The sequence below is a fragment of the Mobula hypostoma genome, chromosome 15 (genome assembly GCF_963921235.1).
Source record: "Mobula hypostoma chromosome 15, sMobHyp1.1, whole genome shotgun sequence".
Lineage (NCBI taxonomy): Eukaryota > Metazoa > Chordata > Chondrichthyes > Myliobatiformes > Myliobatidae > Mobula > Mobula hypostoma.
Genome location: NC_086111.1, coordinates 73,476,859 through 73,504,843, shown reverse-complemented (window position 1 = coordinate 73,504,843; position 27,985 = coordinate 73,476,859). Strand labels below are relative to the sequence as shown.

The 27,985-nt window shown below is 51.1% G+C and overlaps 1 protein-coding gene across 7 annotated transcripts in view; it reads left to right on the top strand.

The window, feature by feature from the left end:
- The window catches only part of LOC134356973 (solute carrier family 41 member 1), a 79,655-nt gene that overhangs the window by 37,929 nt on the left and 13,741 nt on the right, over positions 1 to 27,985 (top strand). The window contains exons 1-9 of one of the 7 annotated variants that reach the window (XM_063068260.1): positions 10 to 123; positions 986 to 1,228; positions 18,401 to 18,508; positions 20,989 to 21,060; positions 23,020 to 23,167; positions 24,113 to 24,259; positions 24,779 to 24,923; positions 25,792 to 25,871; positions 26,927 to 27,061. In XM_063068260.1, the coding sequence (XP_062924330.1) occupies positions 992 to 1,228; positions 18,401 to 18,508; positions 20,989 to 21,060; positions 23,020 to 23,167; positions 24,113 to 24,259; positions 24,779 to 24,923; positions 25,792 to 25,871; positions 26,927 to 27,061 (1,072 nt within the window). In that variant the 5' untranslated portion in view covers positions 10 to 123; positions 986 to 991. Of the gene's footprint in view, positions 1 to 9; positions 166 to 197; positions 439 to 985; positions 1,229 to 6,418; positions 7,063 to 18,400; positions 18,509 to 20,988; positions 21,061 to 23,019; positions 23,168 to 24,112; positions 24,260 to 24,778; positions 24,924 to 25,791; positions 25,872 to 26,926; positions 27,062 to 27,985 lie in introns of those variants that run through there. The other 6 variants (XM_063068259.1, XM_063068257.1, XM_063068258.1 and 3 more) reach the window with 6 other exon arrangements.

Sequence of the window (27,985 nt, the reverse complement as noted above, 5' to 3'; positions counted from 1 at the left end):
GAGTGATCAGCCCGCCCCTTCCGAAACTCCACAGTCGCCTCTTCGGTCTCGTCCACGTTGAATTAATCAAAATATGAATTAATAAACTGAGGGATCTTCCAGTGGTCTGGGATACAAACAGGGGTGAGGACGCCGGAAGAGGCGGGACGTATCCCGGAGCCGGAGGTCAGAACGAAGTTCCGTCAAACTTTCGTTAAGAGTTTCGGAACTTCGAGCCGTAGGGCTGGGATCCTATTGAACGGTGTCCCGTCCCAGTGGCAGATCCCTCCCAAATCGCATATCAACCCCCGTACCCCCCCCCCACCCCTCGTCCTCCCTCTCCCATGTTCCCATTCAATTTCCCTCCCTCCAGCCCTCTTCCTCCCCTCTTCCCTCACCTCTCCTGTCTACACTGTGCGATGACAGACACTCCCCAGTCAAAGGTGGTCTTCCAATCAGGTACACTGTCTGAAAGTCCCTAATTCGCCCCTCTGCCCACCCCGCGAGCCGCCAATTAGCCCCGCTGCCCGCCCCGTGAACCCCCAGTTCACCCCACTGCCCACCCCGTGAGACCCCAATTCGCCCCACTGCCCGCCCCGTGAGCCCCCAATTCGCCCCGCTGCCCACCCGTGAGCCCCCAGTTCGCCCCTCTGCCCGCCCTGTGAACCCCCAATTCGTCCTCTGCCCGCCCCGTGAGCCCCCAATTAGTCCTACTTCCCACCCTGCGAACCCCCAGTTCACCCCACTGCCCACCCTGTGAGCCCCCAGTTCGCCCCGCTGCCCGCCTCGTGAGCCCCCAATTCGCCCTGCTGCCCGCCCCGTGAGCCCCCAGTTCGCCCTACTGCCCACCCGTGAGTCTCCAATTCGCCCCGCTGCCCACCCCGTGAGACCCCCCCCCACTCGGATCTTGTGTGTGGAATAGCCCCTACAGCTAGAGGGGGTGGTGCAGCTTTGAACCCCGTCTTCCAGCCTCTCTGACATGGCAGTGTTCTCTCTGCCCACCAAGGCCAAGATGGACGACGCCGGGACCCAGCAAGGGGAGTGGGGCTTGAAGATCAAGAAGCGACCTCAGCCTCGTCTCCGGGTCCAGGCCCTGCAGCGGCAGCCGGGGGAATGGACGGACCAAGCCCTTCAGGGTCGACGAGAGGCGGGGGAAACAGCACGGGAGGTGTGTTCCCAGGTGCTGCTCCCGTACCTGCTGGCGGGCCTGGGCATGGTCCTGGCCGGATTCGTCCTTGACATCATTCAGGTCAGTGACTCTGTTCCCAAATTGGATCCAGAGCCGAGTGATTTCTGGGAGGTTTGGGTGTGTCTGAGGGAAAGCTGGGGAGAAATGGTCCCCCAGGTCAGCGGGTCCCAGAACAGATTGTGGCGGTGCTGAAATTTGTTCCTTTGTGGCAGCAAGAGAAATAAAAATACCGCAAGTTGCACTGAGAAATAAAATAAATAATTAGGGCAAATGAGGAGTGGTGTTCATGAGCCGTTCCTACATCTGATGGTAGAGGGGAAGAAGCTGTTCCTGAATCGTTTGAGTTTGTGTCTTCAGGCTCCTGTACCACCTCCGCGATGAGAAGAGGGTCTGTCCTGTGGGGCGAGAGTGGTGACGGATGCCGCACGGTCATTTGAAAATGCCACCGATTTGTGAAGGGTCGTGCCGGAGATGGGACTGGTTGAGTCTGTAACCTGCAGCTTTTTCTCATCACGATGGAGCCTCTATATCAGTGAGAATGTAGAAATCTCCTAGAATCAAACATCTCCCCAAAACTCCAAATGAAGTGTAGCTGCTTTGTGATTGCAGATAGGTCGAGCCGAGGATAGATCCTCAGATGTGGGAGCTCAGGTTCTTGAAACTGCCCCCCCCCAAAATCCAGTGCTGACCCCTCATTGAGGTGTTTGTTTGTTCCCCCAATCTCCCTTCCTGAAATCCACAGTCCTTAGCCATGGGTGACGTGCTGGAGGATTGGAGGAGAGTTCATGTCCTTCTGTTGTTTAAGAAAGGTTCTAAGAACACCAGGGAATTATCAGCTGGTGAGCCTGATGTCAGATGTAGGTAAATTATTGGGGGGTATTCTGAGTGACCAGATATACAAGTATTTGGACAGACGTGGACAAATTAGGGATAGTCAGCATGGCTTCGTCTGTGGTAGGTCGTGTAGTTGTTTTGAGGAAGTTACCAGGAGTTATCTTCAGGGAGCGGTGTCTCAGAAAGGCAGTGTCCGTTATTACAGACCTCCAGCACCCAGGGCATGCCCTTTTCTCACTGTTACCATCAGGCAGGAGATACAGAAGCCTGAAGGCACACACTCAGAGATTCAGGAACAGCTTCTTCCCCTCTGCCATCTGATTCCTAAATGGACATTGAAGCTTTGGACACTACCTCACTTTTTTAATATATACAGTATTTCTGATTTTACAGGTTTTTAAAAACCTATTCAATGCACGTAATTGATTTACTTATTATTTTTTATTTTATTTATTTATTTTTTCTTTTTCTCTCTGCTAGATTATGTATTGCATTGAACTGCTGCTGCTAAGTTAACAGATTTCACATCACACGCCGGTGATAATAAACCTGGTTCTGATTCTGAAAGTTGGTGAAGGAGAGGCAGTGGATGTTGTCCACATGGACTTTAGTACGGCCTTCTATGCCAGCATGTCATTCCTCGACTTCAGTTCAGCTTTTAACACGATCATCCCTCGGAAGCTGGAGGGTAAACTGTCCTCGTGGGACTCAACACTCCTCTCTGTAACTGGTCCCGCATGGAAGGCCTGAGACATTTCCACACTATTTTATTTCTCAACATGGAGCAGAGAGCGAGTTTGTAGATCTGGCTGGAGCAAAGGATGTTGGGAATGGCAAGAGTGAAGCACTGCGGGAGGGATGTGGGATGGGTGGCAGAGAAGGAGTGCCGGGGCAGGGGGTAGTGCGAATGCAGACACACCCAGCCCTGAGACACCAGGCAAGGTCATTTGATTCCAAACAATTGATTTATTGATCTTTACAGAATGTCTCTCTGGTGCTTCCCGCTCCCTCCCCTCTCCCTTCCCCCTTTCCCAACCGTGATTCCCCTCTTCCTGCCCCCTTCATGTGGATAAATGTGAAGTTATCCACTTTGGTGGCAAAAATAGGAAAACAGATTATTATCTGAATGGTGGCCGATTAGGAAAAGGGGAGGTGCAACGAGACCTGGGTGTCATTATACACCAGTCATTGAAAGTGGGCATGCAGGTACAGCAGGCGGTGAAAAAGGCGAATGGTATGCTGGCATTCATAGCAAGAGGATTTGAGTACAGGAGCAGGGAGGTACTACTGCAGTTGTACAAGGCCTTGGTGAGACCACACCTGGAGTATTGTGTGCAGTTTTGGTCCCCTAATCTGAGGAAAGACATCCTTGCCATAGAGGGAGTACAAAGAAGGTTCACCAGATTGATTCCTGGGATGGCAGGTCTTTCATATGAAGAAAGACTGGATGAACTGGGCTTGTACTCGTTGGAATTTAGAAGATTGAGGGGGGATCTGATTGAAACGTATAAGATCCTAAAGGGATTGGACAGGCTAGATGCAGGAAGATTGTTCCCGATGTTGGGGAAGTCCAGAACGAGGGGTCACAGTTTGAGGATAGAGGGGAAGCCTTTTAGGACCGAGGTTAGGAAAAACTTCTTCACACAGAGAGTGGTGAATCTGTGGAATTCTCTGCCACAGCAAACTGTTGAGGCCAGTTCATTAGCTATGTTTAAAAGGAAGTTAGATATGGCCCTTGTGGCTACAGGGGTCAGGGGGTATGGAGGGAAGGCTGGGTTCTGAGTTGGATGATCAGCCATGATCATAATAAATGGCGGTGCAGGCTCGAAGGGCCGAATGGCCTACTCCTGCACCTATTTTCTATGTTTCTATGTTTCCCACTTTCAGTCCACAATAGAGACCCAGATCAGAATCGGGTTTATCATCACTCACATACTGTATGTCATGAAATTAGTTTTTCTGTGGCAGCAGTACAGTGCAATACATAATATTACTGCAGTACTGTGCAAAAGTCATAGGCACCCAGTTCTGTACAACTGAATGGAACAACATTCCTCCGGCCACAGTGCACCCACAGAACATTTATCACACACAACGTATAAAACAAAATATTGCCACAGTCACTGAATGGTGTCTTTCCCTCAAGAAGTCCACGATCGAACTGCAGAGAGCAGTGTTGAGTCCTATCGAGGACCGTTCACACACCAGCCTGTGAGGAATGATTGTGTCAAACGTCGAACTGGGGCTGATGAATGACATGCTGGTGTACAAGGCATCGTTTTCTAGGTGGGTCAGGATGGATTGGGGCGGGGGGAGGCATTGGTATCATCAGTGGACGGGTTTAAGCAGCAGGTGAGCTGGAAAGGGTCGAATGCAGCTGGAAGATGGGATTTTATACGGTTCATTAGCAGCTGCTGAGTTGAGGTCAGTGCCGGGCACTGGAATGAAGCCGCCTGCCTTGAACCCTGCAGGGACAATGGGTTGTTTCAAAGGGGTAGCAAAGATCTCTGCTAAAGTTGCTGTTGACGGGGCCACACAATCTCTCAGCACCTGACCAGGTATGTTGTCTGGTCCTGCAGCTTCGCCTGGGTTTGCCCCGACTGGGATCCTCCCCAGCTCGGCTGCGGCCAGAGAGGGGGCCTGTTCCTCAGGGGAGAGGGGGTTATCCTCTACGTCCCATCATCCTCGTGAACCTCCTCTGCACCCTCTCCGGTGTCCACACAGTTTTCCTTAGATAAGCAGCCCAAAACTACTCCCAGTACCCCAAGTGAGGCCTCACCAGTGTCTGATAAAGCCTCAGCAATATATCTTTGTGTTTTCAGTGACGTTGGAGAGAGTCCAAGAGGAGGTTCACAAGGCTAACCCAGGTTAGCGTATAAGGAACGTTTGATGGCTCTGGGCCTGTACTTGCTGGAGTTTAGAACTGGGGGGGAGGGGCGGGGGTTACTCTTTGAAACCTATCGAGTATTTAAAGGTCTAGATAGAGTGGGTGTGGAGAGGACGTTTCCTTTGGTGGGAGAGTCTAGGACCAAGGGGCACAGCCTCAGAATAGAGGGATGTCACTGTAGAACAGAGATGAGGAGGAATTTCTTTAGCTGGAGGGTGGTGAATCGGAATTCACTGCCACAGACGGCTGTGGAGGCCAAGTCCTTGGGTAGGTTTAAAGTGGAGTTTGATAAGTTGTTGATTAGTAAGGATTGCAGGGAGGAGAATGGCATTGAGAGCGATCTTAAATCAGCCATGATGGAATGGCGTTGCAGACTCGATGGGCCGAGTGGCAGAATTCTACTCCTATGTCTTAAATCACTATAACTTTTATAAAACCCTCGTTGGGCCTCATCTGGAATATTGCATACAATTCTGGTTGCCCCAGTGTAGGAAGGATGTTGGAGAGGATGCAGAAGAGGTTTACCATGTCGCTGTCTGGATTACAGGGCATCTGCTATCACAAGAGGTCAGATAAACTCGGGTTTTTTTCTCTGGTGCTTCGGAGGCTGAGGGGTGATCTGATAGAGGTTTATAAGATCATGAGAGGCATAGACAGAGTAGACAGACGGTGTCTGTTTCCCAGGGTTGAAATGTCTAATTCTAGAGGGCATCCATTGAAGGTGAGAGGGGGTAGGTTCAAGGGGGATGTGAGGGGTAAGTTTTTTTACTCCGAGAGTGGTGGCCTGGAATGAGCTGCCTGGTGTGGTGGTAGAGTCAAATACATTATAGAGACTTTTAAGAGATGTTTGGATAGGCACATAAATATGAGGAAGATGGAGGGATGTGGAGGTGGTGTAGGGAGGAGGGATTAGTGTTTGGGTGTCTTTGATTTGCTTTTTAACTGGTTCGGTACAACATTGTGGGCCGAATGGCCTGTTTCTGTGCTGTACTGCTCTGTGTTCTAACGTAAACTGAATACAGTATTTGCAGCAAGTCAGGTAGTGTCTATGGAGGCGAATATTCCCAACCTCATCTAGGATTCAGTTAATCCCCCTGTGGATCCCAGGTGACCAGCATTCCCTGGACATCCCACAGTTCCTGCTGACGCCGCGGCTCTTTCTCTGGGAATACCGGACACAGCTGTGCCCTCCGTCCCGGAGAACTGCTGACGTCTCGCCCGGGCGGAGCCCGCCGCTGTGACCCGCGGATCCCAGGGATATCCCCCCCACCCCCCCTCCACGGTGGACGAGAAAAGAAGCTGTGCTGCTCAGCGGAGAGGGGTGGGTGGGGGGCGGAATGGGGCTGAGGTCCCCCCCCTTGCCTCATCGGGGGAAGAGTCCGCACTCCCTCCCACCTGTACTCCCTGGCTTCCACTCCTCCCCCCCCCCCACAGGAGAGCTGTCCCCAGCTGAAGAGCAGACGGATTCACAGTGCATCAGCAATCAGTGACTCTGCAGAAACAGCACAGCCAGTCTCTCCACCAGGGGCCGGGCCTCAGCTCAGAATGTTTATCCCTGTCGGGGGAGGGGAGCGCGAAGCGAGTCTCAGCCGGGTGAGGGAGAGGGAGAGACCCCAGCAGCAGGTCAGAAATAAACCCGTTCCCTGCTCCTCAAGGCCGCCGGTGTCGACAGGAGCGAATTCAGCTGAAATCTCTGGGTGACTCGTCAGATCTTCTGACCTTCGAGGCAGCCCTCTGAATCCGTCGGCAGTTGTGGTGATTCCGAGCACGGCGCCTGGGTTTGGACCCGAGGACGGGCTCGCGGACAGTGAGGCTGATCAGGAGGGAGAGGGCAGGGGAATCGAAGTCGCTGTCTGCCCGCGGGTGTGTGTGTGTGTGTGTGGCAGAGGGCCGGAGTCCAGCGCCTGAGGAGAGGGGTCGAGAGCGGAGGTTCTCATGGGATAGGCTTGGGAGGGGAGGTGGGGGGTCTTCTGCAGCCATGCTGGTGACGCAGATCCAGCTGGAGTTGTGGATCCAGGAGCAGCGGCTGCGCCGGTTCGCCTGCCGCCACAGCCAGTTCCCGGCGGGATTCCGGGCCGAGACGGGTGCCGGCGTGACCTGCCAGGTGCTCGTGCCTTTCCTGCTGGCGGGCCTCGGGATGGTGGCTGCCGGCATTGTGGTCGACGTGGTACAAGTGGGTATTTCTGTGCTGTGTGCTCTAGCTGGGGACTGGTGGGGGGGCGGGGGAGGCTCTCGGTCTACTGGGTGGGGCTTAAAGGGGCCGCAGTGACTTATTTTTGGGGGTTACACAAGGGTGACATATTGCAGAGTTGGATAGTATAGGCCAAATGGATCGATGGCCTCTATCCATCAGGTTGGGGGGGTGGGGGCCAGTGAGTTTATCTCTGATTTCCAGTGTCCCAGAAGGAAAGGCTAGATTTATATAGCGCCTACCACAATATCTGGGCTTCCATTAGCATCCGTCACTGATGCATTGTGGGAGATCCAACTTGCACACAGCAAGATCCCCTGATAGAATCATCAGTGCAATGTGGCCGGAAGGGTAGATCAAGGAGCTCCCTCAGTGCCACCCCCCCCCACAGTGTGACCCTCCCTCAGTGTCACCCCCCCCCCCACAGTGTGACCCTCCCTCGGTACCCCCCTCCCACAGTGTGACCCTCCCACAGTACCACCCCCCCCCCACAGTGTGACCCTCCCTCGGTACCACCCTCCCACAGTGTGACCCTCCCTCAGTGCCACCACCCCCCACAGTGTGACCCTCCCTCGGTACCACCCCTCCCACAGTGTGACCCTCCCTCGGTATCACCCCTCCCACAGTGTGACCCTCCCTCAGTGCCACCCCCCCCCCCACAGTGTGACCCTCCCTCGGTACCACCCCTCCCACAGTGTGACCCTCCCTCAGTGCCACCCCTCCCACAGTGTGACCCTCCCTCGGTACCACCCCTCCCACAGAGTGACTCTCCCTCAGTGTCACCCCTCCCACAGTGTGACCCTCCCTCAGTACCACCCCCCCACAGTGTGACCCTCCCTCAGTACCACCCCTCCCACAGTGTGACCCCCCCCCCACAGTGTGACCCTCCCTGACACAGTGCGAGGTCTGGTAAAATGCAGCCTGTCCCGTTATGCTGGTTTATAGAAGGTTTACCGGCTGTGAATATTTTCCCGGGATGTGTGAAGCCTGGATTAACAGGGCCATTTTCCCATTGCCGAGTTGCTAACCCTCTGCATCCATCCACTCCCCCTTCCCCCTTCCCCAACTATCTTGTGACATTTGCCACATTGTTTAGTTCTATTTAAAGCGTGTCACTAGATGTGCAAAGTGCAGGAATGCTTCTGTTTTCGGTCCAAGTTCGTTGACAGTTACTGATAAAGAGCTTCCAAGAAACTTCATTCGCAGTCCACCTTTCCAGAATTTCCAACACTCTCTCCATCCCTCAGTACTCCCTTAATCCCTCCTCTTGATGACCAGTGCTGCGAGACCTCGTCTGCCTCCCCCCTCGGGGCCCGGTCTGCCTCCCCACCGAGACCCCCTCCGTCTGCCCCTCAAGACCTCCACATCCTCCTCCCCGACTCGCTCTCTATCTCTGCAAATTCATTTAAAAGATATTTGGATGTAACTGGCTGTTGGGGCCAGCACTGTGCCCATGCTGTTCCCTTGTGGAGTAAACCCCTGCCCCTGCCAGGGCGTGTGTTTGAGGCAGCTACATTAACACAATTAAAAGAGCCTTGGGCAGGTAAGTGGATGGGAAGGGTTTAGAGGGACATAGGTCAAACCCAGGCAAATGGAACGAGCTTAATGGGTATGTTGGTCAGTCTGCGCCAGATGGGCTGAAGGGCCTGATCTTGTGCTGTATAACACATGGTATAGAGTCTGTGCCAACTATCAGTACCCACCTACACCGACCCTCATACCTGTATATACTGACCCTGATATATTCTCCCCACTTTCCCATCAGCTCCCCCAGGTTCTGCACCCCCACTCACACAGAGGGGCAATGTTATCCCAGTGACCCACACAACTTTGGGATGTGGTATTAGGCAGAGCAGCTGCGGGTGCAATTTATTTTCCTTGTCTCTGTTTGACATTTAAACGGCACCTACATGGATAGGAGAGGCTCAAGCCACAAGACGCAGGAACAGAATTAGGCCTCTCAGCCCATCAAGTCTTAACAATTCTGCTCTGCCATTCCACCATGGCTGATTCCCCCCCCCCCCTCAACTCCATTCCCCTCCATGCCTTCTCCCCGTAACCTTTGACTCCCTTATTAATCAAGAACCTATCAGTCTCTGCTTTAAATCCACCTAAAGACTTGGCCTCCTGAGCTGACCATGGCAAAGAATTGCACAGATTCACCACCCCCTGGCTAAAGAAATTCTTCCTGATCTCTGTTTAAATTGGACATCCCTCTATTCTGAAGCTGTGTCTTTTGGTCCTGGACTCCCCCCACTCTAGGAAACATCCTCTCATGTCCACTCTAACTAATCCTTTCAATATTTGATAGGTTTCAATGAGATTCCACCACTCCCCAAACTCCTGCGACTACAAGCCCAAAGCCATCAAACAGTTATTGTATGTTAACCCTTTCATTCGCAAGATCACTTTTGTGAACCTCCTATCCAACGCCAGCACATCCTTTCTTCGATAAGGGAGCCAGGAGTGAGCCCAATACTCCCTGTGTGGTCCCAGACTCTCCCTCTACAGATGTGTGTCGGGGGACTGAGGTTGGTGCACGTCTGATGTCCCACACTGAGGACGTGAAGGGCCATGCAGTGAAGGGTGTGGCACTGGGGAACGCTGAAAGAAGGACTTTGCGGTTCAGCACGGCACAGGTTAAAGGAAGCAGACGTTTTCCACTGAGGTTGGGTGAGGCTAGAACTAGAGGTCATGGTTTTATGGTGAAAAGTGAAATGTTTAAGGAGAGCACGAGGGGAAACTTCAGTCACAGGCTGGTGAGAGTGTTGAACGAGTTGCCAGTGGTAGCTGCAGGTTCGTTTGCAACATTTAAGAAAAGTTTGGATAAGTAATTGGATGGGAGGGGTGTGGTGGCAATGGTCCCGGTGCAGGTCGATTAGACTGAGCAGATTAATATTTCAGCACAGACTAGATGGGCCAAAGGGCCTGTTTCTGTGCTGTGCTGTTCCGTAAGGATCAGGAAACAACTTTATTTGTCATTTACATTAACATGGATTGGGAATTTGCTGTGGGGTGTTGGTCAGGGTGTGACATGCAACAAAAATCATTCAATAATAATGAAGAATAAATAATTATATAAAGATAAAGTTAGAATGTAGAGATATGAAATAAAATGTGCAAAAATTCATAAATCCCAGCATAAATTCACAATGTAAACAGTGGTTTAAAGTGTTTGCAGTATGGAGTGATGGGGATGTTAGATAGGGGGCTAACTAGAATGGTTGATCAGATTAACTGTATGGGGGAAGAACACTTTTAAGATGACATGAAGTGTTTGTTTTAATAGCCCTATAATGTTTTCCGTGGATGGTAGGGTAGAGATGCGTCTTTGCCAAAGGAGGTGTAAGATGCTCCTTCCCTCCGCTAGCCTGCAGGTCACCCTCGGGCAAGGTGTAGCCCCTGCTTAGACCCTGATCAGGGTCACGCGATGCCATGGGAGCAGGTGGTGGATGGTCGTATGAGCAGCCAGTGCAGATCACAAGTCCTGGTTATGTGACCACAGATGCCAGGCAGACAATCTCTGAAGAGTATTGATAATGGTTGGGATCACTTGTCTTGTAAAGACACTGCCCAGAAGGCAATGGCAGACCACTTATAGAAACATAGAAACATAGAAAATAGGTGCAGGAGTAGGCCATTCGGCCCTTCGAGCCTGCACCGCCATTTATTATGATCATGGCTGATCATCCAACTCAGAACCCAGCCTTCCCTCCATACCCCCTGACCCCTGTAGCCACAAGGGCCATATCTAACTTCCTTTTAAACATAGCTAATGAACTGGCCTCAACAGTTTGCTGTGGCAGAGAATTCCACAGATTCACCACTCTCTGTGTGAAGAAGTTTTTCCTAATCTCGGTCCTAAAAGGCTTCCCCTCTATCCTCAAACTGTGACCCCTCGTTCTAGACCTCCCCAACATCAGGAACAATCTTCCCGCATCTAGCCTGTCCAATCCCTTTAGGATCTTATACGTTTCAATCAGATCCCCCCTCAATCTTCTAAATTCCAACGAGTACAAGCCCAGTTCATCCAGTCTTTCTTCGTATGAAAGTCCTGCCATCCCAGGAATCAATCTGGTGAACCTTCTTTGACTCCCTCTATGGCAAAGATGTCTTTCCTCAGATTAGGGGACCAAAACTGCACACAATACTCCAGGTGTGGTCTCACCAAGGCCTTGTACAACTGCAGTAGTACCTCCCTGCTCCTGTACTCGAATCCTCTCGCTATAAATGCCAGCATACCATTCGCCTTTTTCACTGCCTGCTGTACCTGCATGCCCACTTTCAATGACTGGTGTATAATGACACCCAGGTCTCGTTGCACCTCCCCTTTTCCTAATCGGCCACCATTCAGATAATAATCTGTTTTCCTATTTTTGCCACCAAAGTGGATAACTTCACATTTATCCACATTAAATTGCATCTGCCATGAGTTTGCCCACTCACCCAACCTATCCAAGTCACCCTGCATCCTCTTAGCATCCTCCTCACTGCTAACACTGCCACCCAGCTTTGTGTCATCCGCAAACTTGGAGATGCTGCATTTAATTCCCTCATCCAAGTCATTAATATATATTGTAAACAACTGGGGTCCCAGCACTGAGCCTTGCGGTACCCCACTAGTCACCGCCTGCCATTCTGAAAAGGTCCCGTTTATTCCCACTCTTTGCTTCCTGTCTGCTAACCAATTCTCCACCCACACCAATACCTTACCCCCAATACCGTGTGCTTTAAGTTTGCACACTAATCTCCTGTGTGGGACCTTGTCAAAAGCCTTTTGAAAATCCAAATATACCACATCCACTGGTTCTCCCCTATCCACTCTACTAGTTACATCCTCAAAAAATTCTATGAGATTCGTCAGACATGATTTTCCTTTCACAAATCCATGTTGACTTTGTCCGATCATTTCACCGCTTTCCAAATGTGCTGTTATCACATCCTTGATAACTGACTCCAGCAGTTTCCCCACCACCGACGTTAGGCTAACTGGCCTATAATTCCCCGGTTTCTCTCTCCCTCCTTTTTTAAAAAGTGGGGTTACATTAGCCACCCTCCAATCCTCAGGAACTAGTCCAGAATCTAACGAGTTTTGAAAAATTATCACTAATGCATCCACTATTTCTTGGGCCACTTCCTTAAGCACTCTGGGATGCAGACCATCTGGCCCTGGGGATTTATCTGCCTTCAATCCCTTCAATTTACCTAACACCACTTCCCTACTAACATGTATTTCGCTCAGTTCCTCCATCTCACTGGACCCTCTGTCCCTTACTATTTCTGGAAGATTATTTATGTCCTCCTTAGTGAAGACAGAACCAAAATTTGCCAAGAGCAATCATGGTGATGGAAGGACCGTGATCGCTCACGTCGTATGACAGAGCACATGATGGTAATAGCATTTTGCAGAAGGGAGCTTTTGGGAAAGGCAGTTTGTAGGGCGGGTCATGTCACGATGATTATAGATATCTGCAAACATTGTATTGCGGACGATGAAGGTTATCAGAATCAACAGGAATCTGAAATTTCAGCATGCAACATCTTGCACTTATTGGACAAAGAACGAATGGTGTGCAAGGTGTTGCATTTTGGATAGGTTAAAGTTGAAAGTAAATTTATTATCAAAGTACGTATATATCACCATATACAACCCTGAGATTCATTCACAGTAAATCCCCAAACCAAAATGGAATTGATAAAGGACTGCACCGAACAGGGTGGACAGACAAATCGGGGTATGACTTTCACAGGGAACAACAGGTCCCTGGGGAGTGCTGTACAACAGAGAGACCTTGGCGTACAAGTGGGGTCACAGGTAGACAGGGTGGTGAAGAAAGTTTTCATCAGTCAGGGGCTGAGTATAACGGTGGGAGCTCATGGTGCAGTCGTACCAGACACTGGTAAGGCTGCACTTGGGGTATTAAATTCGGTTTAGGTCACCGTGCCCGAGCAGCTGGTGTCAAGGGAGAGTTTGGACGGGCTGGAACTTTATTCCTTGGAGTGTAGGAGAATGAAGGGTGATTTTATAGAATCACGAGAAGCACGGACAGGATGAATACACAGTCCTTTTCCCCAGAGCTAGGGAACCAAATACCAGAGAGAGCAGGTTTAAGGTGAGAGGGGAGAGATTTAATAGGAACCTAAGGGATAGCTTTATTACACAACGAGGGTATCTACGTGGAGCAGGATGCTGGAGGAAATAGTTGAGGCAGATGCAACAACAATATTTAAAAGACGGTTGGACAGGTAAATGGATTGAAAAGGTTTTAAAGGTTCTGGGCCAAACATAGCAAATAGGACTGGCTTGAATGGGGCTTGTTGGTCAGCAGGGACCAGATGGGCCGAATAACTCTGACTGTAGATCAGGGTTCCCAGCCTGCAATCCCGTGTCTCTCGGTTTCCACCGCTGGCTCTTGGGTCCTCGGAGACTCTATCTTCCTCTCGTCCCACCTCCCTTCCCCACCCCCCTGCAATCCCAACTCTCATCCATGCTGGATTTTCACCATTCCCTCCGACCTTCCCCTCCCTGAGGCAGAACGTTCTGTCCTCAGTAAGGGCCTCACCTTTGCGCCCACACATCAGCGAGTTCCACGCCCGCCATGACGCTGAACTCTTCTTCTGTCACCTTTGTCTCAGAGCCTACTTGTTTGGCAAGGACTCCCCACCCCGCACCAATGTCTCCCGTCTTCAACCCTCCTCCTCTTCCTGGACACCCAGCTCCCGTCTTCTGCCTGCTTTGGATCTTTTCATTGCCAACTGCCGACGGGACATTAATTGTCTCAACTTCTCCACTCCTCTCTCCAATTCCAACCTCACTCCTTCCAAACACACTGCTTTCCACTCTCTCTGCGCTAATCCTAACCTCACCATCAAACCCACTGACGGCCAGGGGGCTGTTGTAGTAGTCTGGCGGACAGACTTCTACCTTGCTGAGGCCCGGCAACAACTCTCGGACACCTCCTCTTACTTGCGCCTCGAAAAGGACCCCACCTAGGAACACCGGGCCATCGTCTCCTACACCTTCACCAATGTTATTGACTCTGGGGATCTCCCATCCACCACCACTAACCTCATAGTTCCTGCACCCCACTCCTCCCGTTTCTACCTCCTGCCCAAGATCCACAAACCTGCCTGTCTCAGCTTGTCCCTGCACCGCTGAACTCGTATCTGCATACCTTGACTCAGTTTTATCCTCTCAGTTCATTTCCCTCTTACCTACAACCATGACACTTCACGCGCTCTGGATCTTCTCAATGGTTTCCGGTTCCCTGGCCCCAAGCATCTTATTTTTACTCTGGATGTCCAGTCCCTCTACATCTGCACCCCCCAACAGGAAGGCCTCAAAGGTTTCCGTTTCTTTCTGGGCACCAGACGCAACCAGTTCCCCTCCACCACCACTCTCCTCTGTCTGGCAAAACTTGTCCTCACTCCTAATAAGTTCTCCATCCCACTTCCTTCAAACAAAAGGTGCAGCCATGGGCACTCACATGGGTCCCAACTATGTCTGCCTGTTTGTCGGCTACATGGAACAGTCTATGTTCCAAGCCTACACTGGGACCGTCCATCCCTCACTTTTCCTACGCTGCATCGACGACTGCATTGGTGCTGCTTTCTGAGCCCATGCGGAGTTTGTCGACTCCAATTTCCACCCTGCCCTCAAATTTACCTGGACCATTTCTGGTCCCTTCCCTTTCTTAATCTCTCTGTTTCTATCTCTGGAGACAGCTTATCCACGGATGTCTGTTATAAACCCACAGATTCTCACAGCTACCTGGACCATACCTCTTCCCACCCTGTTACCTGCAAGAAAACGCCATCCCCTTCTCTCAATTCCTCCATCTCCGCTGCATCTGCTCTCAGGATGAAGTTTTTCATTCCAGAACTAAGGAGATGTCCTCCTCCTTTAAGGAAAGGGGCTTCCCTTCCTCCACCATCAACGCTGCCCTCAACCGCATCTCTTCCATTTCACACACGTCTGCCCTTGCCCCATCTTCCCGCAACCCTACCAGAGATAGGGTTCCTCTTGTCCTCACCTACCACCCTACCAGCCTCTGCATTCAGCACATAATTCTCCATAACCTCCACCATCTCCAACAGGATCCCACCACCAAGCACCTCTTTCCCTCCCCCTCACTTTCTGCTTTCCGCAGGGATCGCCCCCTACCCGACTCTCTTGTCCATTCGTCCCTCCCCACTGATATCCCTTCTGGCACTTATCCTTGCAAGCGGAACAATTACTACACCTGCCCCTACACCTCCTCCCTCACCACCATTCAGGGCCAAGCAGTCCTCCCAGGTGAGACGACACTTCACCTGTGAGTCTGTTGGTGTGATATACTGTGTTCAGTGCTGCCAATGCGGCTTCCTGTATATCAGTGAGACCCGACGTAGATTGGAAGATTGGTTCGCCAAGCACTTATGCTCCATTCGCCAGAAAAAGCGGGATATCTGAGTGGCCACCCATTTTAATTCCACTTCCCATTTCCATTCTGATATGTCTATCCATGGCCTTCTCTACTGCCACGATGAGGCCACACTCAGGTTGGAGAAACAACACCTTATCTTCTGTCTGGGTAGCCTCCAACCTGTTGGCATGAACATCGATTTCTCAAACTTTCAGTATTCTTCTCTTCACCCCCGCCTTATTCTCCATCCCCTAGTCCCATTTCCCCTTCTCACCTTATCTCCTTACCTGCTCATCACCTCTCTTCGGTGCTCCTCCCTCCCTTTCCTTCTGTCCTCTCCTATCAGATTCCCCCTTCTCCAGCCCTGTATCTCTTTCACCAATCAACCTCCCAGCTCTTTACTTCGTCCCTTCCCCCTCCCGGTTTCACCTGTCACCTTGTGTTCCTCCCTCCCCCTCCTCACACCTTCTAACTGACTCCTCATCCTTCTTTCTCCAGTCCTGCTGAAGGGTCTCGGCCCGAAACGCCGACTGTACTTTTTTTCCATAGATGCTGCCTGGCCTGCTGAGTTCCTCCAGCATTTTGTGTTTTCAACCTGGGCACCGCTTGCTGAATGGTATTGGTGTATGGCATAAGAAAGGCTGGGAGCCCCTAATCAATATGGAGTACCCACTCGTAACCTCAGTGCTTTTTCTGAGATCGTGTTGTAGGTACAATTTCTGCTCCACAGAAGTAAGTGTGACTTAGACCCTGCGAGGGGCAGTAGGTTGAGTAACCTCAATGAAACCCTCAGGGCGGTGTCCTAAGCCCCTCCTTTACTCCCTGTATACCCATGACTGTGTCGCCACCCACAGCTCCAATCTGTTAATTAAATTTGCCAATGACATTACATTGATTGGCCTAATCTCAAACGATAACAAGATGGCCTACAGGGAAGAAGTCATCTCTCTGACACAGTGGTGTCAAGAAAACAACCTCTCCCTCAATGTCTCAAAAACAAAGAATCTGGTTGTGGATTACAGGAGGAATGGAGACGGACTAACCCCTATTGACATCAATCGATCTGGGGTTGAGAGGGTAAACAGCTTTAAGTTCCTCAGCATCCACATCACCGAGGACCTCACGTGGTCTGTACATACCAGCTGTGTGGTGAAAAAGGCACAACAGCACCTCTCTCACCTCAGACGGTTTTGAAGAAGTTTGGTATGGGCCCCCAAATCCTACGAACTTGCTACCTGGGCACAATTGAGAGCATCCGGACTGGCTGCATCACTGCCTGGTATGGGAACTGTACTTCCCTCAATCGCAGGACTCTGCAGAGAGTGGTGTGGACAGCCCAGCACATCTGTAGATGTGAATTTCCCGCTATTCAGGACATTTACAGAGACAGGTGTGAGAAAAGAGCCCGGAGGATCATTGGGGACCCGAGTCACCCCAACCACAAACTGTTCCAGCTGCTACCATCCGGGAAGCGGTATCGCAGCATAAAAGCCAGGACTAACAGGCTCTCGGACAGCTTCTTCCACCAGGCCATCAGATTGATTAACTCACGCTGATTTGAGTGTATTTCTGTATTATATTGACTGTTCTATTTATTATAAATTGCTATGATTGCACATTTGGACAGAGGCGTAACATAAAGATATTTACTCCTCATGTATGTAAAGGCTGTAAGAAATAAAGTCAATTCAATTCAAAACTGCAGACAGAATTCTGCAAGGATGTTTGCCAGTTGCCAATTTCAGCGACCGTGAGACTGAAAGTGACTTGACAGAGGTGCACACGATGATAAGAGGCAGAGATCGAGTGGACAGAAGGAGACTTTTTCCAGAGCAGAAATGGGGGATAATTTTAAGGTTATTGGAGGAACGTATAGGGAGGATGTCAGAGGCAAGTTTTTTTACACAGAGTGCTGGGTGCTTGGAACGTCTCCCAGGGGTGGTGGTAGAGGCAGATACATTAGGGACATTAGATAGACACGTAGATGATAGAAATGGAGGGCAGTGTGGGAGGGAAGGGTTAGTTAGATCTTGGAGTAAGTTAAATGAGAAGAAAGATCTTCTCAATGCTACCTCGGAGGAGGCACAGGGGCCCGAGGGGACACACTCAACACTTCTCCCCCGTTGCCATCAGATTTCTGAACAGGCAACGTGAACACTACCTCACTGTTTTTAGCTCTTCTTTTGCATGTCTTACTTTTTAATACAGTATATTTTATAATTTATAGTAGATTTTATGTTCTACGCTGTTACTGCTGGCGCAGAACAACTAATTTCACAACATCTGTCAGTGATGATAAACCTGAACCTGTTTGTGGGCCAAAGACCTGTATGACTATAATGTTCCATTATTTAGAAATACAGTGTGGAATCGGCCCTTCGAGCTGCACCGCCCAGCAACCCACTGATTTAACCCTAGCCTAATCACAGCACAATTTACAATGACCCGTTAACCTACTAACCAGTACGTCTTTGGACTTTGGGAGGAAACCAGAGCACCCGGAGGAAACCCACGTGCTCACAGGAAGGACGTACAAACCTCCTGCAGAGGACGCAGGAATTGCACTCTGAACTCCGACGCCCTGATATAGCGTCACCCTGACCACTGCGCTACCATGGCGCCCCGATCTGTTCTGTTCCTGCCACGAAACAAGGATAAACCGCGGGTGGATCCCCGTTATCGTTCCCTGCCGGAGGCTGTCAGATATGTGGGTGGAAGCATTGCGGGGGGCACTTCAACCCCAGCAGAGGACCCCTGTCCCCTTTCTCTCAAGGGTGGGTGGGAGCGACAAGATGGAGATGTTGATCCGCAGGTCCAGCCTGTGTTGATGTCGTGTTGGGACGGTTTGCCCGTCACCAGGTTGGGGGAAACGTGGTCACAGACTGTAACCTCTCTACCTTTCTTCTTCTCTGCAGCACTGGCCGGTGTTTAAGGCCGTCTCTGAGATCTTCATCCTGACCCCCGCCCTGGTGGGTCTGAAGGGTAACCTGGAGATGACGCTGGCCTCCCGCCTGTCGACCGCAGTGAGTATCCCCTCGCTTCCCTTCCCTTCCCGACCCTCTCTCCCCACTCCCCGCATCGGCCTCACTGAGAATGAACACAGAACAGTTCAGCGCAGGACCAAGCCCTTCTGCCCATCAAGTCCGTGCTGACCCCGATGCCATGAGTGCCACCATAGCCCAGCGCAGTTAGCGGGAGGCAATTAGACCTGGGAGTGTCAGAGTTCAGAGTTCAAATCCAGCACCATCCATAAGGAGTTGTTACGTTCTCCCATGGACCACGTGCTCCAATTTCCTGTCACAGTCAAAAGGCATACGGATTAGTAGGTTCATTGGTCATTGTAAGTGCCGACTGTTTATTCCTCTCCATAGATGCTGCCTGACCTGCTGAGCCTGCAGTGTTTTGTGTGTTACTCTGATTCCTGTATCAGATCTGCCCTGAACCTCTGCCTCTCCAGGGGACACAACCCACGTGTGTCATGGAGCGCATAGCCCAGGAGCCGAGCTCGGCCATTTGGCCCATCGAGTCTGCTCCGCCGATCAAACACAGCTGTGTAAGCAACACACTTAAAAGTTGCTGGTGAACGCAGCAGGCCAGGCAGCATCTCTAGGAAGAGGTACAGTCGACGTTTCGGGCCGAGACCCTTCGTCAGGACTAGGGTATGTTTTTTGTTTCAATCCCATTCTCTTGCCCTTTCTCCGTAACCGTTAACCTCCTTACCCACCAAGATCCTAAAGTGCAATCAGCAACTTGGCTGCACGGCCATCTGTGGCAATGAATTCCACAGATTCACTCGGGCTAAAGGAATTCCACGTCGTCGCGGTTCTAAAGGGACGTCTTTTTATCCTGAGGCTGTTTCCTCAGCTCCTGGGCTCCCCTACTGATGGGACATCCTCTCACATCCATTCCACCCAGGCCCTTCAGTATCCGGTAGATTTTGGTGAGACCCCCTTATCCAACAAGTACTGGCCTAGAGACATCAAACCCTCCTGGTGCGTTAAGCCAACCTGTCCTTACAAATAATACCCTAAGTCAGGAGGCACCCTGGTGAAGCCGCTCTGCACCCTGTCCAAAACCTCCACACCCTTCTGTAAGGAAAGGGATTTTAAAGTTGAGCTTTATCGATCACATGTACGTTGAAACAGAGAACGGTGTCGTTGGCGTTAACAACCGTCATTGTCCAAGGATGCGCTGGGGGCAGCCCGCAGATGTCTCCATGCGTCCAGCACCAACGTAGCATCCCTTCAACTTACGAACCCTGACCCGTACGTCTTTGGACTGCGGGAGGAAACCGGAGCACCCGGAGGAAACCCATGCGGTCGCGGGGAGAGCGAACAAACTGCTTACAGGCAGCGGAGGGGATTGAACCCCGATTGTTGGCACTCTGAAGTGGTGAGCACTACCCGGCCATGCCATAATGATTCTGAATGGTCCCCTTGCCTTCCCCTCCGTTCCTGATGTCGCCAGGAGTCGGTGTCCCCCGTGCACCCGCTGGGAGTCGTGCTGCCCCCACCCCAGCTTGTTGGAGTAGCCGTTAGCACAATGTTTCTCAGTAATCGTCAATCAGGGTTCAATTCCCGCAGCTCTCTGTAAAGAGTTCTTCACGTGACTGTATGGGTTTCCTCCGGGTGCTCCAGTTTCCTCTCAGAATTTCCATAAGACAAAGGAGCAGGTCGGCCATTCGGCCCATCGAGTCTGCTCCACCATTTTATCATGAGCTGATCCATTCTCCCAGTTAGTCCCACTCCCCCGCCTTCTCACCATACCCTTTGATGCCCTAGCTACTCAGATACCTATCAATCTCTGCCTTAAATACATCCAATGACTTGTCCTCCACTGCAGCCCGTGGCAACAAATTCCACAGATTCACCACCCTCTGGCTAAAAAAATTTCTTCGCATCTCTGTTCTGAATGGGCGCCCTTCAATCCTTACGTCATGCCCTCTCGTACTAGACTCCCCCATCATGGGAAACAACTTTGCCACATCCACTCTGTCCATGCCTTTTAACATTCGAAATGTTTCTATGAGGTCTCCCCTCATTCTTCTAAACTCCAAGGAATACAGTCCAAGAGCGGACAAATGTTCCTCATACATTAACCCTCTCATTCCCGGAATCATTCTAGTGAATCTTCTCTGTACCCTCTCCAACGTCAGCACATCCTTTCTTAAATGGAGACCAAAACTGCCACAGTACCATAATGGGTTAGATTTAGTAAGTTGTGGGGGCTTGCTACATTGGCATAATGACAGTTGTGGCCTGCACCCCCCAGCACATCCTCGGACTGTGTTGGTCATTGACGTAAACGACAGATTTCACTGTATGTTTCGAAATACAATTGACAAATAAAGCTAGTCTTTAACAAAAAAGTTAATACAAGGAACATCTAATCTTGTGTTACATTCGCTTCCCTTCACTCCCTGACCTTGTGGTGATAATGGATGCTCTTGTCACTGGTGTGTGCGGTCTCCCTCTCGCTAACCCACGCTCCGCTTCCCTGGCAGGCCAACACCGGAAAGCTGGACAGCTCCAGTGACAGGTGGACCATGGTGACGTGTAACCTGGCTCTGATTCAGGTAGGGCATGGGGCCACCCGAGGCCCAGCTCCCATCCCGTGAGGGAACGTGCCAGTGAGGGAGGGAGGGTGGGTGAGTGAGTGTGGCTGAGGAACGGAGGGAGGGATCAGAAGAAGTAGGCGAGAGCGGGAGGGAGGGAGTGAGCGAGGGTGGGAGGGAATGCTTGTCGGTGTGTGTGCACAACAGAGTGCGCACACAACTGTGGGTGAGTGTGCAAGTGTGCAACTGGCTGGGGGGTCTGAGAACAGTGTGTGTGTGCGCGTGTGTGGCTGTGCCCGGTGTCTGTTGTGCCTATGCCACTTATATGCCCCCCACGAGTCCTGCATGCAAGTGCCATGTGCAAAGCAGCAAGTAACTATTACCAGTGAACGCATATGTCACCAAGTACAACCCCTGAGATTCATAGTTTTGCAGGAATACTCAGTAAGTCCAAGAAACGCAATGGAATCAATGAAAAACCACACCCAACAGACTGGAAAACAACCAATGTGCAAACTGTGCAAATATAAAAAATAATTATCAATAAACAGTCAGTATTGAAAACATGAGATGAAAAGTCCTTGAAAGTGAGTCCATAGGTTGTGGGAACAGTTCAGCGATGGAATGAGTGAATTTAGAACCATAGAAATCATAGAAACTACTGCACAGAAACAGGCCTTTTGGCCCTTCTTGGCTGTGCCGAACCATTTTCTGCCTAGTCCCACTGACCTGCACACGGACCATATCCCTCCATACACCTCCCATCCATGTATCTGTCCAATTTATTCTTAAATATTTAAAAAGAACCTGCATTTACCTCGTCTGGCAGCTCATTCCATACTCCCACCACTCTCTGTGTGAAGAAGTCCCCCCTAATGTTCCCTTTAAACTTTTCCCCCCTCACCCTTAACCCATGTCCTCTGGTTTTTTTCCCCCCTTGCCTCAGTGGAAAAAGCCTGCTTGCATTCACTCTATCTATACCCATCATAATTTTATATACCTCTATCAAATCTCCCCTCATTCTTCTACGCTCCAGGGAATAAAGTCCTAACCTATTCAACCTTTCTCTGTAACTGAGTTTCTCAAGTCCCAGCAACATCCTTGTAAACCTTCTCTGCACTCTTTCAACCTTATTTATATCCTTCCTGTAATTTGGTGACCAAAACTGAACACAATACTCGAGATTTGGCCTCACCAATGCCTTATACAACCTCATCATAACATTCCAGCTCTTATACTCAATACTTCGATTAATAAAGGCCAATGTACCAAAAGCTCTCTTTAGTGAATTTGAGTGAAGTTATCCCCTCTGGTTCTAGAGCCTGATGATTGAGGGGTAATAACTGTTCCTGATCCTGATGTGTGAGTCCTGAGGCTCCTGTCCCACCTTCCAGATGGCACAGTGAGAAGAGGGGACGTTCTGTGTGGTGGGAGTCCCTGATGATGGTTGCTGCTTTCCTGTGCATGTGTTTCATGGTCATGTGCTCAATGGTGGGGAGGGCTTTACCCGTGATGGACTGGGTCATATCCACTACTTTTTGCAGGATTTTCCATTCAAGGGCATTGGTGTTTCCATACCAAGCTGTGATGCAGCCAGTCAATATACTCTCCACCACATACCCGTAGAAGTTTGTCAAAGTTTTAGATGTCATGCTGAATCTTCGCAAACTTCTAAGGAAGTAGAGGTGCTGCCGTGCTTTCTTCGTAATCGCACTTGTGTGCTGGGCCCAGAGCAGAAGCTCTGAAATGATAACAGGGAAAATGCCTGCTGCGGATTACAGCGAGGGCAACTCAGTAGAGATATATTTAAAGTTTAGTGAGCCACCCACAGGATATCTATGTAGCCCACTAGCGCCATCTGGCAGCTGGTGCTTGTATATGTTCCACGTGTGTGCCGTGTACGTGGAGATTTGCCATGTGTGCGTCCCATGTATGCGTGTGGATATGCCACAAGTGATCCTGCTTGTCTCTTTGCCGCAGGTCCAGGCCACGGTGGTGGGATTCCTGGCCGCCGTGGCTGCGGTGATCCTGGGATCGTTCTCCAGGGACCACGTCGTCGACTTGGACCGAGCCGCATTGCTGTGCGCCAGCAGCACTTCGACAGCGTTTATTGCTGCTCTCTCCCTCGGTACCTCCATTCCCTCCTCCTCCTCTCCCCCCCCCACACACAGGCAGCCTAACTATCCCCCACCTCTGCCTGCCCCTCTCCCCACAAGTTACTGTGGTTCTGTCTTCAGCTACTGGGTGGGGTGTTGGTCTGGGGAACTCAAGCCCCAAACTCCCCTGACCTTTCACCAGTCTTCATCCCAATGACGTCACAGTGCAGTAGGAGGCCATTCAGCCCATTACTTTCCTGCTTTCCCCCAGCCGAGCAGTGGATTCAGACCCCCTCCTACCTCTCCGTCCATCTACCCAACACCCACACACTGGGGGCAATCGACAGTTGCCGATTAATCGATTAACCTGCTGACCCGACACGTTGGAATGTGGGAGAGAACGGGAGCATCCGACCCACACGATCACGGGGAAACGACACAAACTGCTAACAGATGGCGGTGGACTTTGGAATTGAACTTGGGGTAGAGTCAGGGGGTAAACCTGCTGGCGGGGGGAACGTGAGCTGTGAATCAGGGTGTGACTCTCTCAATTCCCCAAGCCATCAGGAGAGTTAGAGCTAGGAGTCCATTCTGTCCATCGAGGCTATGATAGCCCAGAGCTGCAGGTTTCCCCACAGATTCTGGGGTGGGTTCCTGCAGGAAGGACGAAGTTATATTTTCAGGGGTTTACTCCAGCATGTCCCAGGCAGTGTTTTACTGCAATGGGCCAGTTTCCCCAGAGTGTTTCTGTCGCAAAAGTTTTTGTTATAATGCAGACACTATGCTCCCACTCCCTCCTCCCCATTCCACCTCCACCCCTCCCTTTCCCACAACCCACCCCTCCCCTCACCTACCCCCCAACTTCACCTGAACCCTACCCTATCCCCTTCCTCGTCCTCCCTTCACCCTTACTCTCTCCCCTTCCCTTCCCTCTCTACCCACGTTCATTCTCTCTCACTCAACCCCTTTCTCCCCAGGTTTGGTGATGGTCGCTGTGATCCTTGGCTCCAGGAAGGTTGGGATAAATCCCGATAACGTGGCCACTCCAATCGCCGCCAGTCTCGGTGACCTCATCACTCTCTCCCTGCTGGCCTTCATCAGCAGCTCCCTATACCAGCACCTGGGTACGTCACGGGGGGGGCGGGGGCACACTGGAAACGGTGATACTGAGGGGGTGTCACTGTATGAAGGGTCGCACTGAGGGAGGGTCACACAGTGGGAGGGGTGGTACCGAGGGAGGGTCACACAGTGGGAGGGGCGGTACCGAGGGAGGGTTGCGCTGTGGGAGGGGTGGAACCGAGGGAGGGTCACGCTGTGGGAGGGGTGGAACCAAGGGAGGGTCACACTGTGGGGGGGTGGTACTGAGGGAGGGTCACACTGTGGGAGGAGTGGAACCGAGGGAGGGTCACACTGTGGGAGGGGTGCTACTGAGGGAGGGTCCCACTGAGGGAGGGGTGGTACTGAGGGAGGGTCACACTGTGTGGTTGGTGCTAAAGGCCTCCTCTTCCCTCCCGGTTCTCAACTCTGCCTCTCCTCTACCCCACCTGCCCCCAGAAGGTGTAGAAGGGGTAACATAGATGTAATTTGTAGGCAGAATGAGATGTGGGGTGTGCCTGCTGACACTCTGTCCCCCCCAACCCCAGGCACGGTGTACGTCGCACCCTCTGTGTGCGCCCTCCTTGTGGCCGTGATCCCGGTCTGGGTGACGATCGCCAGGCGGAGTCCACAGATCCGAGAGGTCCTGAAGTCCGGGTGGCAGCCCGTCCTCATCGCCATGGTGATCAGCAGGTGGGTCGGAGGTGGCTGTGGGAAACGGCTCCAAGTACACATCACCATCAATTGAAATCAAAACACGGATCAATTCCAAACACTAACATCCCATCACACACTCCCGGGGTCAGACACAGAGTGAATCTCCCTCCACACCGTCCCATCACCGTCCCATCACACACTCCCGGGGTCAGTCACAGAGTGAATCTCCCTCCACACCGTCCCATCACACACTCCCGGGGTCAGACACAGAGTGAATCTCCCTCCACACTGTCCCATCACACACTCCCAGGGTCAGACACAGAGTGAATCTCCCTCCACACCGTCCCATCACACACTCCCGGGGTCAGACACAGGGTGAAACTCCCTCCACACTGTCCCATCACACACTCCCAGGGTCAGACACAGAGTGAATCTCCCTCCACACTGTCCCATCACACACTCCCGGGGTCAGACACAGAGTGAATCTCCCTCCACACCGTCCCATCACACACTCCCGGGGTCAGACACAGGGTGAATCTCCCTCCACACTGTCCCATCACACACTCCCAGGGTCAGACACAGAGTGAATCTCCCTCCACACCGTCCCATCACACACTCCCGGGGTCAGACACAGAGTGAATCTCCCTCCACACCGTCCCATCACACACTCCCGGGGTCAGACACAGGGTGAATCTCCCTCCACACTGTCCCATCACCCACTCCCAGGGTCAGACACAGAGTGAATCTCCCTCCACACCGTCCCATCACACACTCCCGGGGTCAGACACAGAGTGAATCTCCCTCCACACCGTCCCATCACACACTCCTAGTTGAGTTGGAGTTGTGTGTTTTTTCAGTAATGTTCTATCTTTAATTGAACACCCCATTTGAAATTATTTTCCAGTTTCGGGGGTCTGATCCTGGACAAGATGATCATGAATCCAAAGTTTGAAGGAATGGCTGTGTTCACCCCGGTTATTAACGGTGAGTTTTCCTGCCAGATGGAGTTCCACTTGCCAGTGGCAACAGTTGTTAGTCGCTGCCAAATAGGTGGTGTTCAGCTGCACAGGGATTTACTCCGAATTCAGTTTGACTTTGAATGTTTCCTACCCGGGTAAATTGGATCAGTGTAGATGGGCAGCATAGAGGTGAAGGGCCAAATGGCCTATTTCTGTGCTGTACAGCTCCATTACTGAAATGTGTTGGGGGATGGGTGGGGTACAGGCAAGTCAGTGGGAGACAGGAATATCAAATTACGTATATGTTACCACATAACACCTTGAGATTCATTTTTGTGCATTTTACAAAACAAACAATTTGCAGAAAGCTATAGATATACAAAAACAAACATCCAATTTGCAAAAGAGGGCAAGTTATGCAAATCAAAACTAATAACTGAGAAGATAAGTTGTGAACAGTTGTTGTAAGTGCGCCTGTGGGTTGTGGAATCAGTTCAGAGTTAACTTGAGTGAAGATATCCACGACGGTTCAGGAGCCTGATGGCTGAGGGCTAGTAACTGATCATGAACCTGGTGGTGTGAGTCCTGAGGCTCCTGTACCTCCTTACCAATGGCAATAGCAAGAAGAGAGCATGTCCTGGATGGTGGGGTCGCTGATGATGGATGCGCCAGCACTCCATGTAGATGGGCACAGTGGTGGGGAGGGCTTTACCTGTGATGGACTGGGCATTTGCCACTAGTTTTTGTGGACTTTTCCATTCACGGGCATCTGTGTTTCCATGCCAGGCCATGGTGCAGTCAGTCAGGATACTCTCCACTGTGCATCTGTAGAAATTTATCAAGGTCCAGATGAGGTGCTGATCTGCAGAATATTTAAGTCAAGGTGTTGTCCTGCCACCTTTGTAATGGTGGTCCCGGGACTAATCATCTGATACGATAGTTCCCGACCCTCTCCGCCTTCAGTTTCCCGGTGCTTCGAGGGCCAGAATGGACTCAGTGGGCCGAGCAGCCTCCCCTGTGATCAGAAGATGCCTCGAGCTCCACCCTGATCGTGTTCCTTTGTTCTTGCCCCCTCCCCAGGTGTCGGCGGAAATCTCGTGGCGATCCAGGCCAGCCGTATCTCTACCTACCTGCACCAACGCAGCGTGCCAGGTGTGCTGCCCCGTGGCATGCAGGACCTGTGTCCCAGTCTCTGCACCACCTTCGCCCGCTCTGGTAGGTCCTCACATGCGCCATGATGCTGTGGCCATCACTGAGTCACAGCTGAAAGAAGATTATAGCTGGGGCCATTGTATCGAAAGGACAGGCAGGAAGGCAGAGGGGGGTGACGTGGCTCTGTTAGTAAACAATTATATCAAATCCTTAGAAAGAGGTGACATAGGGTCAGAAGTTGTTGAATTATTGTGAATAGAGCTAAGGAAGTCCAGGGGTAAAAAGACCTAATGGGAGTTGTATACAGACACCCAAACAGTGATAAGGATGAGGCCTACAAATTACAAAGAGAGATAGAAAATGCATGTCAAAAGAGCAACGTTACAGTAGTCATGGGGGATTTCAATATGCAGGTAGATTGGGAAAATCAGGTTGGTGTGGGATTCCAAGAGAGAATTTCTAGAATGCCTACGAGATGGCTTTTTAGAGCAGTTCATGGTTGAAGCTACTAGGGGATCAGCTATTCTGGATTAGGTGCTGTGTAATGAACCGGAATTGATTAGAGAGCTTAAGGTGAAGGAACTCTTAGGGGTGAGTGACCATAATATGATCAAATTCACCCTGAAATTTGAGGAGGAGGAGCTAAAGTCGGATGTGTCAGTTTTACAATGAAGTAAAGGGAATTACAGAGGCATGAGGGAGGAGTTGGCCAGAATTGATTGGAAAAGGACACTGGCAGGGATGACGGCAGGGCAGCAATGGCTGGAATTTCTGGAAGCAATTCGGAAGTCACAGGATATATACATCCCAGAGAAGAAGTTGTTTACTAAAGGCAAGATGACACAACCGTGGCTGACAAGAGAAGCCAAAGCCAAAGAGAGGGCATATAATAAAACAAAAATGAGTGGGAAGTGAGAAGATTGGGAAGCTTTTAAAAACCAACAGAAGGCAATTAAATTATCATTAAGAAGGTAACGATGGAATACA